The following is a 15,849-nucleotide window of genomic DNA, read 5'->3' on the forward strand; positions in this document are numbered from 1 at the left end:
AAGGAGAACATTTGAATCAGTAAAGGGAGGAGGAGGTTTTTTGACTGATGAAGAATGAAAAATCAATTTGTCTTCAAATTATCAAAAGACTAAGAAGATGCTGAATACAACTGATGTGCCTTTTCCTTCATATTCACAATATAATGGTTTGATATTCAACAATATATGTTTTATAGCTGTAATTAGTGAATATTGACTTATTGTACTGGGTAAGCTAACAGCCCTTTAGAGAGAGAGAGTTGTAATGTTTCTTAGAAAATTATTTATTGCAAATATTTGTAACTGTTTTCATAACCTTGGTGTTCCCACTAAACACTGAAAGATGTCTCATGTGCTATACAAATTGGTTGTTTAATCTTTCAAAAAAAATGGGGATACTCCATGAAGTTCTAAGTAGTACATTTAAATAAAATTGCTGATTTTTTTTTTGATTCAGTGCACAGTTAAATTCTGGAAATTTGGTGCTGGAGGAGGTAGTTAAAGCAGGTTAAAGCTGAATTTAAAAAAAGGTTTTGACAAGTTCCTGGAAGAAAAGTCCATAAACCATTATTAGCCAGGTAGACTTGTGGAAAGCTACTGTTTATTCTTCTGTGTAAGCAACATGGAATTTTATCTACTTTTTGGGATCCTGCTGGACACGCGTGATCTGGTTGGCCATTGTTTGAAACAGGGTACTGAATTTGTTGTCTTGATTGTCTCTGCTATAATGGGGCAAAGCCAGATTGTCATCAGGGTCAGACTGAGACAATCTGGCTTTACCCCATTATAGTTATAGCCTTCTAGTGTCTAAATCTCTAGAATATTCTGCAATATAGGGCCCTGATACAATAGGGCAAAGGTTTAGACTATCTCTGGTAATATGGTGCCAATTGGGAACCTTCTGTTACATCACTGTATCCTAGTTCTAGCATATGCTTCAGACTTGAAAAACAAATATGATCATTCATATAATGTTTCTTAAAAAAATATTTAATGCTTCCTGCAAATATTTTTACTAAGCTTAAATACAAATTTTTACATGGTAATTTTGGGTTCCACATTTATGACATAGTCCACAGTACTACTCAGGTGCCTTTTTACTAAGTCTCGTAAGTGTCTATGCATGCCCAACGCATGCCAAAATGGAATTACTGCCTGGCTACCATGTGGCTCTTGCAGTAATTTCATTTTTGGTGCACATCCAATACGCACGGCTGAAAAATCTTTTTTATTTTCAGATGTGCATATCAGACGCGCGTAGGTCATTACCACCCGGTTACTGTGTGAGACTTTACTGCTAGGTCAATGGCTGGCAGTAAGGTCAAAGACCCAAAATGGATGCGTGGCAATTTTGATTTTGCTGCACTTCCATTTTCGGATCAGCGTGCGCCCAAAACCCACGCCTACACTACCGCAAGCCATTTTTCAGCGCACTTTAGTAAAAGGATTCCTTATGGCCTTATTCATCAAAGTCTTTTCCCATAGACACTGAATGGGAGAAAAGCCTTAGTGAATCAAGTCCTAGTATCACTGAGTATAATCATTTTGGGTGAACCTAGCAGAGTTAACATAAAAATTCAAAATGGCTACCATCAGAATTTAGGGGATCTCTTACTTGTGTTGTTGCAGCCCCCCACCTGCACCTGGGAATCATCGATCCGGAACACCCAACGTCCAGGGATCCCCACATTCGTTGTCAACTCTACATCAACAATGTCATCAGTACGTGACCCTGGTATGTTGAAATATCGCTTTCCATCACCAGCGTTGAAGCCTGCCTAGGAAGACAAGAGGAAAAGTGTGGACTCTGAGGGGGGAACATACCCTAGGGAACAAAGTTTTGTTACCAATGGCAGAAATAAATATTCAGATCACAAAATGGGGCATCAGGCCATACATCAAGGCAAAAAAGGAAAGAAGGGACAATACAGAATTACCCACTTTTTCTGTTTAAAAATTTGAAAATAGATTCATGAAAAATCTGTGCTAATTTTTCAGCTCCCTCCTACTTTCAACTCAGTTATTCCAGTAGAGATCAATTAGGGATCCAAATAGCTCCTTCTTTCATTCCCAGCTCTTCCTCCTAAGGACTTTCAAAACTGCAATGTATGACACTGTATGAGATCGCCTCCCACAAAGATAATAACCCTTAATGTTTTGGCAGACACTCTCACACACTCACTAATGCAATCAGTCACACAGTCAGTGTGCCAGGAAAGGACCTCACAACTCACTAACACAATCCATCACATTTAGTCAGCGTGCTGGGATATGAACTCATATCCCACAAATAAAATTCATCACATTCAGCCAGTGTGCTCATACAGGACCTCACAGCACATAATGTAATCAGTCAAACACATACAGTATGACAAGGCGGGATTTCACACCCTACTAATACACTTATCTACGGCCAATGTGCTGGGATAGGACTTTATGCCTCATTAATTAAATCTGTCATACACAGTCAAAGGGTAATTTTATAACAGTGCCCTTATTTTTAGGAGCCAAGAAGGTGCCTATTACAAGCCTATTCATCAACCTACTTTTCTCTACAGAACAGTAGTGTAGCAGGGCAAATACGCACCTATAATTAGGCATTATCACTTCAACCAGCCACAGAGCTGGTGTAAATGCTTACACTTAGGTTGCTAAAAAATGTGTTCAACAGTGTTCTATAAAGTATGCATGTTTACAATGTTCTATAAAGTATATATATCACCATATGCCCCATCCACACTCTGTCCATGTGTATGCCCACATTCAAACTACAAGCCATCACATTTAGGCACCAGTTTGTAGAATAGTGTTTAGCCAGAATACTAGCATTTACAAATATATGGTGCACATATGCCTATATATGTTGGTATTCTGGTCATTTATACACGTTTTTGGTGCCCAAAAACAGATGCACCATTATAGAATTACCCTCTCTGTGTCTTGGGACAAGACCTCAATCACAAAAATACAAATCATACACAATGAGTCTATCAGTAAAGGACCTCACACTTCACCGACACAATCATTTACAGAGAGTTTTGGGGAAGGTCCTCATACACCATTAATACAATCAGTCACATAGTGTGCAGTGAAAGGATCTCATATCGCACTAATACAATCAGGCAAACACAGTCAGTTTCCTATGATAGGACCTCTTGTGCCAGTAATACAATCAATTGTTCACACTTGGTATGCCAGATAGGACCTTACACCACACTAATATACTCACATGCAGTAACACACCACAAGATGTAACCATATGGGACAGACACCAATGGAACCTTCTCTGCCCTAACCGAAGGGCCTGGGAACTGCTGCTCAAATAACCAAAACGAGGAGGGGAATCCTCACGTACAGCAAAAGCAATGGACACAAAGAGCGAGGACGAGTTGAAGAGGAAATCAGGAAGTCTTTATTAATGACTAAGGTCGTTATCTAGTCATTAATAAAGACCTCCTGATTTCCTCTTCATCTCGTCCTCGCTTTTTGTGTCCATTGCTTGCTTCTAATATATAGGAACATTGTGGAAGGGAAAGAAAGGAGAAGATACCTGTCAGCGATAAAAGGGTGTAATATTACTTCTCATTTTCCTCCCTTAGAGGGTCTTTTACTAAAGATTAGCTCGAGTTACCCACAGGAATAAAATGGGAAATGCTGCAGATAACTTGAGCTAACCTTTAGTAAAAGACTCCCCTAGTCCCTTCAGCAGCGAACTCAGGCTTTTGTGAGATCTAAGGTGGAGTATTCCACTTCCTACTCCTCTACATTCTTCTTAGTTGGACTCTAATTAGGAGTAGAAAGACTTCCTATTTGGATCTCAACTAGCGGAGGAAGCACATGGCTCCTCCCCTGTTCTTAGGTTTTATACTTCCCTCCAAAAGCTTAAAGTTGAATCCTATTGGATCAGACTCTCTGAATCTATCTCACCTACACTGTGATTGGCATCTGTTTTATGGAGCAGAGGCCAGAATGTTCTGCCTACAACTGCAATTACAAAACATTTTGGCAGCCTCTACAAATGTAAAGCCTAACTTTCAACTAAAAATATATAAATAATAATTAATAATAAAGTATTATTCATTTAAAAGATTTCTACTCTGTATTATCCTGTAAGTGGGTTATATCATTACATATGTAACAGACCTCTCAGTTCAGTGTAAATAAACTGTCTTACCTTAAGCTGTTGTAATTATTTACATAGTGCTATCAAGTGTAACCAGCCTTTTGAAGACACATATAATACATAGTCCTTGCTTTTGAAGCTTACAATCTAATAAGAGAGAATTAGAAACACAAACAAAAACTCTTAGAGGGGGTGCTTTAAGTTAAAACAGTGGAGCCAGCTGCAGGGAATAAGGCCTAATAAGAATTCACTTGAGGAATCAGTCTGTGAGTTAAGCAGGGAGGCCATGTGCAGGGATGATTAAGTTCAGGTTTGAAAAGTAGCTTCAAAGAGGTATGTTTATAGGCAGGGATGGAGCTTGAGTTGATGGTGCCCCTCTGCAGCTATGTGTGCACCCCACCACCCTTGGGCTCATGCCTTCCACATTTGCTGCTGCTGTAAGCACACCACCTCCCTGCCAGGTTTGCTGCCGCAACCATAACTGCTGCTTTGATGCAAGGCCTTCCTCCATAGGCCTGCATTCCAGTGCTGCTTCATCTCTCCCACTCTTTCTTTTGAAAGAGGTGGGACGCACAGCACTGGACTGCCAACCTGGTACTGCGGTAAACCAGGCAAATGTGATGGCACTCAAATGTTGGCACCCTCCTGCATGCTTACTGACTTTTAGTGTTCCACAGCCCTGTTTTTTGACTGGAATTTAATATGGCAAGACATTTGAGTGTGATGGACTCATTCACAAAGGCTGTTGGCACCACACGTGGGAAGGCACGTAGCTGAGGTTTTGCAAAGGAGGAGCAGAGCATGAGCAGATGACTACCCAAGTAGTTAGAGCAGGAAACTGAAAAACCGTGGCTTAGTATTCAAAGCCATTTATTTGGTGTTCAGCGCCTCGGGCACCAATGTTCATCAGCACTTGGGCAGTGCTGTTGAACATTGTTTCTGCCCGCCATGGCACTGTCCAAATTGTGCCAGGGCAGTCCACAGACACAGCTTGAGTGGAGCTGTTACTTTACCATTTAGTGGTGATACTCAGTCTGCTGATTAGTTAAGTAAAAAGATAAAGTTGGGACAGCAGAAAGGTTGTCCTAACTTTATTCACCAAGCTAGCTGCATGGTTGAAAAGTGAGGTGAAGGAAGCTATTAGGGCTAAAAGAAACGCCTTCAGAAAATGGAAGAAAGAACTGTCTGAAAATAACAAGAAGCAGCATAAGGAGTGTCAAAGCAAATGCAAGGCGCAGATAAAGAAGGCCAAGAGGGATTACAAAAAAAAAGATAGCATTAGAGGTAAAAAAAAAAACCATAGCAAAAAATCTTTTCGGTATATTAAAAGCAGGAAGCCGGCAAAAGAATCGGTTGGGCCGCTGGATGACCGAGGGGTAAAAGGGGCAATCAAGGAAGATAAAGATGTAGTGGAGAGATTGAATGAATTCTTTGCTTCGGTCTTCACCGAGGAACATTTGGGTGGGATACCGGTTTCAGAAATGGTATTTCAAGCGGACGAGTCAGAGAAACTTACTGAATTCACGGTAAACCTGGAAGACGTAATGGGACAGTTCAGCAAACTGAAGAGTAGCAAATCTCCTGGACCAGATGGTATTCATCCTAGAGTACTGATAGAACTGAAAAATGAGCATGCGGAGCTACTGTTAGTGATATGCAATTTATCCTTAAAATCGAGCGTGGTACCGGAAGTTTGGAGGGTGGCCAATGTAACACCGATTTTTAAAAAAGGTTCCAGGGGAGATCCGGGAAATTATAGACCGGTGAGTCTGACGTCGGTGCCGGGGAAAATGGTACAGGCTATTATCAAAAACAAAATTACAGAGCACATCCAAGGACATGGATTACTGAGACAGGCCAAGTCAGCATGGCTTTTGTGAGGGGAAATCTTGACTGACCAATTTACTTCAATTCTTTGAAGGAGTAAACAAACATGTGGACAAAGGGGAGCCGGTTGATATTGTGTATCTGGATTTTCAAAAGGCGTTTGACAAGGTACCTCATGAAAGGCTACAGAGGAAATTGGAGGGTCATGGGATAGGAGGAACTGTCCTATTGTGGATTAAAAACTGGTTGAAGGATAGGAAACAGAGAGTGGGGTTAAATGGGCAGTATTCACAATGGAGAAGGGTAGTTAGTGGGGTTCCTCAGGGGTCTATGCTAGGACCGCTGCTTTTTAATATATTTATAAATGATTTAGAGATGGGAGTAACTAGCGTAATTAAATTTGTTGATGACAAAGTTATTCAAAGTTGTTAACTCGCGAGAGGATTGTGAAAAATTACAGAAGGACCTTACGAGACTGGGAGACTGGGCAGCTAAATGGCAGATGACGTTTAATGTGAGCAAGTGCAAGGTGATGCATGTGGGAAAAAAGAACCCGAATTATAGCTACGTCATGCAAGGTTCCACGTTAGGAGTTACAGACCAAGAAAGGGATCTGGGTGTTGTTGTCGATAATACACTGAAACCTTCTGCTCAGTGTGCTGCTGCGGCTAGGAAAGTGAATAGAATGTTGGGTATTATTAGGAAAGGTATGGAAAACAGGTGTGAGGATGTTATAATGCCGTTGTATCACTCCATGGTGCGACCGCACCTTGAGTATTGTGTTCAATTCTGGTCACCGCATCTCAAGAAAGATATAGTAGAATTGGAAAAGGTGCAGCGAAGGGCGACTAAAATGATAGCGGGGATGGGACGACTTCCCTATGAAGAAAGACTAAGGAGGCTAGGGCTTTTCAGCTTGGAGAAGAGACGGCTGAGGGGAGACATTATAGAGGTATATAAAATAATGAGTGGAGTGGAACAGGTGGATGTGAAGCGTCTGTTCACGCTTTCCAAAAATACTAGGACTACGGGACACGCGATGAAACTACAGTGTAGTAAATTTATGTTTCAACTATTTTATTGACACCTCAATATGGTACAGCACAATAGTATAAACAGTATTACAGAACGTTTCTAATGTACTATACATAAATGTCCTAAAATTTAACCAGGGTCAAACTTTTATTTTTGTTTTCCCCTCCACTCTTCCCCCCTCCCAGTCTCCACCCTGTCCCCAGTATGTTTCGCAGGTATGGGAGCGTCATGTTGATGTACTGGTTAGGCTGTGATATGCAACTATTCATGACCCTCTGTGTGTACAGTGTAGTAAATTTAAAACAAATCAGAGAAAAATGTTCTTCACCCAACGCATAATTAAACTCTGGAATTCGTTGCCGGAGAACGTGGTGAAGGCGGCTAGCTTGGCAGAGTTTAAAAAGGGGTTATACGGTTTTCTAAAGGACAAGTCCATAAACCACTACTAAATGGGAAAAATTCACAATTCCAGGAATAACATGTATAGAATGTTTGTACGTTTGGGAAGCTTACCGGGTGCCCTTGGCCTGGATTGGTCGCTGTCGTGGACAGGATGCTGGGCTCGATGGACCCTTGGTCTTTTCCCAGTGTGGCATTACTTATGTACTTATGCACACCAGTCTGAATAGTTTGCAGTTAGCTTCCAAGTGGCTGCTATCACATGGCCTGGCATTGAATATCTGAGCGCAGTTCAGCTCATGGCAGCAGCATAAAACCGCCCGCAGGCTGAATATACTCCCTGATATTTTTTGTGATCTTGAGCAAATTATTGCACTTCAAATTCTATTGCCTCACGTAAAATTTAGATAGTGAGCCTGGCTTTGGTGAATTTTTTCAAAAAGGCGGTATATAAATCTTAATAAATAACTAACAAGCTAAAATAAATAAATACTTAGGCAGGGACTCATGTACCTGATTGTAACTTAACCTGAGCTCAGATTTGGAAAAGCGAAGTAGTTAAATCTAAAATCCACATCCAAAAATTCAAATGAATAAGAGTAGGTTCCTCAGTGAGTGAAGTTTGGGCAGTGGATCTCTTTGGCTGGTGGGGCTTGGACATTCCCGTCAGCCACTCAATGGGAGCTACAGTTGTGGAGGGGACATGAGCCCAAAGTGGGGTGCTGTAGCTACACCAGTGACCTGACACGGCCATGCTTCTGATAATTGCCCGTGCCAGAAGTCCATAACTTCATAAAAAGAACAGTGACATTAATGTATTGTAAGGAAGAGGGACTGTAAGGGTCCTGCCACCTCAAGCTCGATGCTCTCCTACCCCTTTATGGAATAAAGACAGCATAAGAAAAACAGCTGCAAGTAAACTTGCAGCCAACAGAGGGCATCCAGGGCCTTCTAGTAAAAGGTTGCTAGACACCTAAGGAAAGGCACAAAAGGTTCAGGAAAAATCCTGGTTACCCAGGACAGGTTGGGAGAGAATCTCCTGAAAAGGGGGAGGGTTTTAAAATTCCTAGAACTTGGGACTGGAAAGGGGAAGGGGATGAGCATTTTCCCCGACCCATGTACATGGAAGCCACTAATACTCCAGATTAAGTAAGGCAGTAGCCCATGGAATTTGCAAGCTCAGTCATTGTAACCAGATCTGCCAAGTCTCCGTATTCAGTGTGAGACTCCCGCTTTGATGCGTCATCTTTCACACTCCCGCCAGAGACAGGGAATCATTTTTTCCTCACACTGCCACCACAGCTGCTGCTTCTCCCAATGAGCAGCAACAGCAGCGGCAAAACAGAAAAAAAAAAAAAAGCAAGCGCAGGGCTGCAGCAGCTATCAGGCATGTGCTGTCAGTTCTGCCAATCCTGAAGGCTGCTGCGGCTCTGTGCTTGGTTTTTTTTTTGTAGCAGCCACTGCCAAGGAGGTTTGATGAAAACAGGAGACGGGATGAAGTCAAAAAGTTGAAGCCAATAGGTTAGTCTGTTTTCCTGTCCCACTCAAAACAAAGCAAGCAAATCTATCAGCTGCTGCATATCCATGTTGTCATTCTTTATTGTTGGTAGCATTTTTTATTTAATCTCACTTATATTTTCAAACATGTCGGCTTGTTCAGCATACAGATGTACAAAAAGGAAGTATAATAATGAAATAACTGTCATAGATAGAGTAGTAATTTTTTAAAAATCGTAAGTGTGTCATTTTGAGGGGATGGTTATAGGGACACCCTAGCACTGTTATATTTATGTAGAGATTTTTTTTCTCAAGGTTAATAGCCTTTAAAACAGACATCATGTTATGAAAATCAGGTGCTCAACATTCAGAGTTTCTATTTATTTATTTATTTATGTTATTTATATCCCAAATGAATTAGGCTGAAATCTGGGAGCATTACATTTTTTTTCTTATGCCTACATCAAAAGAAAAAGATGGCACGAAGTACGTCATTTGGTATAGCTGGAGCTCTGTTATAACAACTGAAGAATGTGAAAAAATGGAAATAAAAAACTGACCCTGAAAGGCTTGTGCATTGTATCCAACAGTTTGGTCCCTGTATTGTTCCTGGACAATTGAAAAGTTGGTAGTTAATCCAGCTGCAAAGGCGGTCGGTGGCCCAACTGTTTGGGGAGGCTAAAGGGGGCGGGGTTAGGGGTGGGGCCAGGGGTGGAACTTAAATCCATAATTGTCTGATGATAACACACAGGAAAAATAAATAAATAAAACTAAAAGTCACAATACCTTTTATTAAATTTAGATATTAGATATGTATCATATGTCAAAGAATAAAGTGGTTGCTCAAAGCATATTCTAAGCACAATCGCTCAACTGCAAAACACTATGCACAACTTTGTGCAAAAACACACTCAGAACCTTACTGTACCATAAATATTACACTGGGCAGAACCTAATACACCAATATACTACCCATACGGAAAATGCAGACCGTCAACAATATGAAACAAGGGATCATATCACAATTCTCATGTAGAGCCACAAAACACCCTAATTCATGTTTAATGTGGGATAAAATGCCATAAATAAGTAAATAAATATAAACTTTTAATGTTGAGCACCTGATTCTCAAAGAGGACATATTCCAAACACTATAATGAAAATAAAATGATCTTTTCTACCTTTGTTGTCTGGTAACTTTTTCTGATCATGCTGGCCCAATATCCGATTCTGCTGCTATCTGTCCTCAGGTGTCAGTGCAAGTCTCTTTGGTATGAACTGCTCATGTGCAGCACTGCAGGTCAGGAAGTCATCCTCGTTAAATATCTCCCTGGCAACCCAGGGCACCTCCAGCCAACCCCCCCCCCCCCCTGCTCTCCCAGCAGTAAGGTAAACAAATTAAACCATAAACCAATTTCTACAACTGGTTACACAAGGCTAGAGACAGCTCCTGCTGTGAGGATGGAGGTAAATCAACAATTTAAACCCCCCCAGAGCAGCGGGACTCCACAGCTGATCTATCCTGCTGCAGCAGGGGAGGCTTAGCCTCCCTAAGCCTCTTATACCGGGCGCCTATGTCCAGCTGCTTGTTTTGTAACCGCCTTTTTAGCAATATGTAAGCCACACTGAACTTGCCATACAGTGGGCAAATGTGGGATACAAATGCAATAAATAAATAAATAATGTAACAGCTCTGCTGCCTAAGGCCTGTATTGATGGCTCTACCATTTATCATTGATTGTAGTCTTTGGTAGATTATCCCAAGTAACAGAGTACATTAAACAAACCACGTTCTCTTAGTTCAAAACAAAGAGAAGGAATGGAAACTAAAAGGATCTTAAGACCCAGTAACCAGTGGCATAGCCAGAAGGCAATTTTTGGGTGGGCCAACAAGTTGGATGGGTGGGCACTAGAGTTACCAACTTTTTGAAAGAGAGAAAAAAACCCCAGTCACCTAATAGACCCATGCTTTGCCCCTACCCCACCCCATGCTCCACCTCTACCTCACTCCCAATTACTTCTATGAGGATAGCAGTGCAGGCTTCAGTGGCCAATTGAGAGCTAAAGGAAGTACAAGAGACCGCATTCTTCTTCAGCCCCCATTGAGCCATGGTCCTCCAATACACACTTGGTATTGAAAGCCAAATACATTCCGCATCCAGAGAACCTCCTGGCCTTCCATCAACAATGGATGCAGAGCAGAGCAAGGACATTTCCCCATAAAACTCACCATACAAATAAATTTTGGTAATCTCAATAATAGACATATTGTAATTTTAAAAAAATCTATAAACAAAAATCACTCAGAATCTAGAGCAAATTTATCATGCCATCACTAACTTCCAAAACAAGGATCCTACCTATGAAAAAGTAGTGCCCCAAATATTACAGTGGGGCCCTAAAATATTAGTACATCTATCGAGAAAACTGAACAAGCCAAACTACAGAATGCTATATAGAAACTTCATGGTGACAGAATACCTCGGGATCACACACACAGAACACAAATACCAAATACAGAATAAGTGATCACAAACTATATAAATATAAATTAAACTGAAACCCCAAGAAACCAGACCTTGCAAGTAGTAAAACACTAGAGAAATAAAAAAGAGAGCCATTTCCTCCTATGCAAAATATAAAGATATCACATGCCAGGGTTGGTGTTTTTTTTTTGGGGGGGGGGGGGGCGGTGCAAATAGGGCAATTGTACTTGGCTCTTTGGCTAGAGAGAGCCCCAAGCCTGCCAGAAGCTGAAGAAGGCAAAACCTGGTAATGAGCTTTGGGGTCCTCTCCCAGATTTCTTCCCTGGGCTCCAGCCATGTCTAACATATGCCAAATGTGACATAGTCTAATCACAAAATAGAAATAAAAATAAATTTTTTGTACCTTTTTGTTGTCTGGTCATTTTATTTTTCATATCATATTGGTCCCAGACTCTGGTTTCTGCTTCCCTGTGTGTTTCCTGCCCATTTGACATTTCTTCTGTCTTCATGTCCACCATCCATCTCCCATCTCTGTGTCCATATATTTCCTTATCCAGCATCTCCCCTGCATTCATATCCCCACATCCATCATCATTCCTTTGTGCATCCATGTACCCCAAGCCCAGCATCTCCCTTCTGTGCTCCTATTCTCCCCCTTGTCTGGTATCTCCCCTCTCTGTCCATTGCATCTCTATTCCCATATCTCCATCCCCCCACCCCGTGTCCATTGTATCTCTATTCCCATATCTCCCTCCCCACCCCATTGTCTGGCATTGCCCCTCTCTGCCCATATGACATCCTAATACAGCATCTCACCTGTGTCCCTGTCCCCATGCTGCCATCCAATTACCATAATCTCCCTTCTGTTTCTCTATACATCTCTATGTCCCCTTTCTCCCTCTCCCATGTGTCCCTCTCATCTTTAACCTCACCCCAACCAGCTCCTCTCTGTCTCTCTTCCCTCCCCTTTATGCATCTGGTTCATTCTCCACTGTGGGTTCAGCATTTGACACCCTCTTCCTTTATCTCCTTGATCCAACATCCCTCTCCCTTCCAACCTAACCCCTCCCCTCCCCCTCCCATAGATCCAGCACTTCTCTCCCTTTGTTCCATCCCCTCTTGCAGGTCCACATCTCTCCCCCTTCCCTCAAGCCCTCCTCTGCATATCCAGCACCTCTCTCCCTTTGCTGCAGCCCCCCTTGCATGCCCAGAACCTCTCCCCCTTCCTGCTTGCCCCCCCCCCCCACATATCCAGCATGTCTCTCCCTTCCCCTCACCCAGCACATCTCTCCCTTCTCTCCCCATACATATTCAGCACCTCTCTCCCTTCACTCCAGCCCCCTTGCATGCCCAGCACCTCTCCCCTTCCCTCCCACATATCCAGCACCTCTCTCCCTTCCCTCCCACCCACATATCCAGAAACTTTCTTCCTTCCCTCCCCCTACATATCCAGCAACTCTCTCGCTTCCCTCCCCTACATATCCAGCATCTCTCTCCATTCCCTCCCCTCGCAGTTCCACATCTCTTCCCTCCAGCACCTCCTTACATGTCCCTTCCCTCCAACCTCCTGCCCGCATGCATGCATGTCCAGTGCCTCCCCTCCAACCCCCATGTCCAGCGCCTCTCTCCCCTCCCACAGTTCCGGCACCGCCACCTCCATGTCTTCCTTACCCTCCCCCATCCTTGCCGCAGCGCTTGCACTTTACGCTATCATTGCCACCCAGCAGGAACTCCACACAGCGCTGTGTCGGAGCCTTCCCTCTCTGCTGCGTCCCACACAGCCTGCGTAAACAGGAAGTTGCATCAGTGGGTGAGATGCGGTAGAGGGAAGGCTCCGATGCACTGTGTGGAGCTGCTGCATGATAGCATTAAAGCACAAGCGCCGCCATGGTAAGAAGGATGTGGAAGTGCCGGAACTGCAGGAGGGGTGAGAGGCGCTGGACATGCGAGGGTGGAGGGAAGGGAAGAGGTGCTTCGCTGGAAATGTGGGAGCAAGGTTGGAGGGACGGAAGAGAGGGAATGTTGTGGTTGGGTATAGAGCTTCTGTGTGGGCCTGAACCAAAACTGGGTGGGCCTGGGCCCACCTGTAGTTACGCCCCTGCAAATGAGCTGCTTGTTGTAGCTCACTTGCATTCTCTATTCCATCGTTAAACAGTTGGCCAGTCGAGCATGTGCAGAGCAGCCAAGCATTATGCTGGCTGCTCTGCACATGCCAAGGACGTCCTTTATGGACGTCCTTCACTATATATAAAAAAAGACGAGCTGTGCCTATGGATGTCCTTTATGAACGTCCTTCACTATATATAAAAGAAAAGACAAGCTGTGCCTATGGACGTCCTTTATGGACATCCTTCGCCCCCCCCCCCCCCCCCCGAGATCGCCGCTGTTCTCCCCTCCACCCTGCATTGAAATGACAGCTTCCAGCAGTCCCAGCCTGCCCGCCATCCTCCGCACCCCCGAGGAACTGCCCCCGCCGCCCCCCCTGAGGTCATCACCGCCGCCGCTCCCCCCTCCCCCCGCCCCCCTCCGTCTGCCACTGGGCCGAGCCCTCACAGCGCCTCTCACCTCCATGTGAAGGCGTTGCAGCAAGCAATAGCTGATCGCTTCCCTTCGGACTTCCCTCCTTTCCTCCCTGGCCCGCCCTCATCTGACGTATGTTACTTACTTAACCTACGTACGTCAGACGAGTGCGGGCCAGGGAGGAAAGGAGGGAAGTCCGAAGGGAGGCGATCAGCTGTTGCCTTCTGCAGCGCCTTCACACGGAGGTGAGAGGCGCTGTGAGGGCCCAGCCCAGTGGTAGACGGAGGGGGGCAGGTGGAGGGGGGAGCGGCAGCGGTGACGACATCAGGGGGGGCGGCGGGGGCAGTGTCTCGGGGGTGCAGAGGATGGCGGGGAGGCCGGGGCTGCGGGAAGCTGTCATTTCAATGCAGGGGGAGGGAGAGCGGCAGCGACCTCGGGGGGGGGGGGGGGGGGGTTGGGGTCGGCGTTGGAAGGGAAAAAAGAAAGCCAACTGCTCGTCAGGGAGGTCCTTGAAGGACATCCATGTTAGGCAAGGCCGTCCCTGACGAGCACTTGGGACACGCAGCTTGTTCTTTTTTATTTTTTTTTACATGCGTGTTAGGCGCTTTTCCCACTGGTCTCCATGGGTCCGTTCACAGCAGCCCCAGCCTAACGAGAGGTGCAGACCTCACATTAGGTTTTCCACGGTAAGGGGAATCGGTAAACGTTAGTGCATTTCATTATAATAGCCTTGCAACGGCAGTGCAGCTCATTATAATCATCTGCATTCTGTTTTCTTTAGCTGCTACTGTAATAGGAAAATGGCTAGTGCATGCCAGGGTTTACTACTTGCTCGTTAATGGCTCGTTAAGTTTAGTGCATCTGGCCCTAAGTACTTAAGCACTTGGAGAAAAATTTTCAAACACTTTTTGGCTCAGAAATCTATCACACAGTCAGAGCTCTCTCACATATGTCCTTACTCTTCGGTGTTTTCAGCCCCTCTCCCCATTCCCAGGCAGGGCTGGTCTTAGGCAGAGGCGACCGAGGCGGCCGCATAGGGCCCCGCGCCTAAGGGGGCCCCGCGTGCGCGCCTCAACTCTGCCTCGCTCGTGCCTCTGCTCTGACCTCAGCCGGACCGCTGCTGCTCGCCTCGATGACCGGCGCGGCGCCCACCCCCAGCTTGGGCCCGCCATCAGCTCCCGAGAGTCCCCGCCTCCCCGAACCCGGCGACTAACTGCAGTGATGCTAGCGAGCCAGGCTCAGCCCAGGCAGCGACGGCCCCACCCCTGACAGCGACGACGACTAGGACAGACAGACGGCTCACCTCCAGGCTCTAGCTTCCCGCTCAATGTCCTGCCTTCTGAAGTTCTGATGTATTTCCTGTTTCCGGATCGCGAGGGCGGGAGTCACTGAGCGGGAAAAGCTGGAGGTGGTGAGGTGAGCCATCATCGCTGACGCTGTCTCTACTGATTGAGTGAAGAAGGCTGCTGCTGCTGGAATGCTGGTAGGCGACTTGAGATTGTGATGGGATATTAGAAAGAAGAGGCAGGCAGTAAAGGGAGAGTGGAGATGGCTGCGGCTTGAGGAGAAAAAGACCTGATGGACCTTTGGGTTGGCAGGTGATTGGTAAAGGGAATTGTGAAGGGGTGGGGGAGAAAGATGTGATGGCAGGAGAGAAAAAAGGAACCAAGGTTTGAGGGTGAGGAGAAATGGGCACTAGGAATTGACAGGGAGAGGAGAAACCTGAGGGTGAGCGGATCAGCAGGGACTCAGGGACTAGAGGCCTGAGGAGGAGAATGGAAGGGAGAAAAAGTGGCCTTAGCTGGGGATGGCAGAACAGCGATTGGAGGGAGAAAGGGAGACCAGAGGAGAGAAGAGTGAGTGAGATTCAGAGATTGGCAGTGGGCTGAACAGGATTTGGACTGGGGACTGGAGGGAGAAAATGTTGTCTTGAAGGAGAGAGTGGAGAGTTGTGCAGTCACTGGCAGTGTGAATGGGAGAGAA

General features: G+C 45.1%; 1 protein-coding gene across 1 annotated transcript in view; it reads right to left on the reverse strand.

Moving 5' to 3' along the window:
* SNED1 (sushi, nidogen and EGF like domains 1) overlaps positions 1-15,849 on the reverse strand; it is a 684,146-nt gene that overhangs the window by 445,224 nt on the left and 223,073 nt on the right. Inside the window, 1 exon segment of the mRNA XM_030215639.1 lies at positions 1,595-1,757. Within this exon segment, the coding sequence (XP_030071499.1) occupies positions 1,595-1,757 (163 nt within the window).

The sequence above is a fragment of the Microcaecilia unicolor genome, chromosome 10, assembly GCF_901765095.1.
Source record: "Microcaecilia unicolor chromosome 10, aMicUni1.1, whole genome shotgun sequence".
Classification (NCBI taxonomy): domain Eukaryota; kingdom Metazoa; phylum Chordata; class Amphibia; order Gymnophiona; family Siphonopidae; genus Microcaecilia; species Microcaecilia unicolor.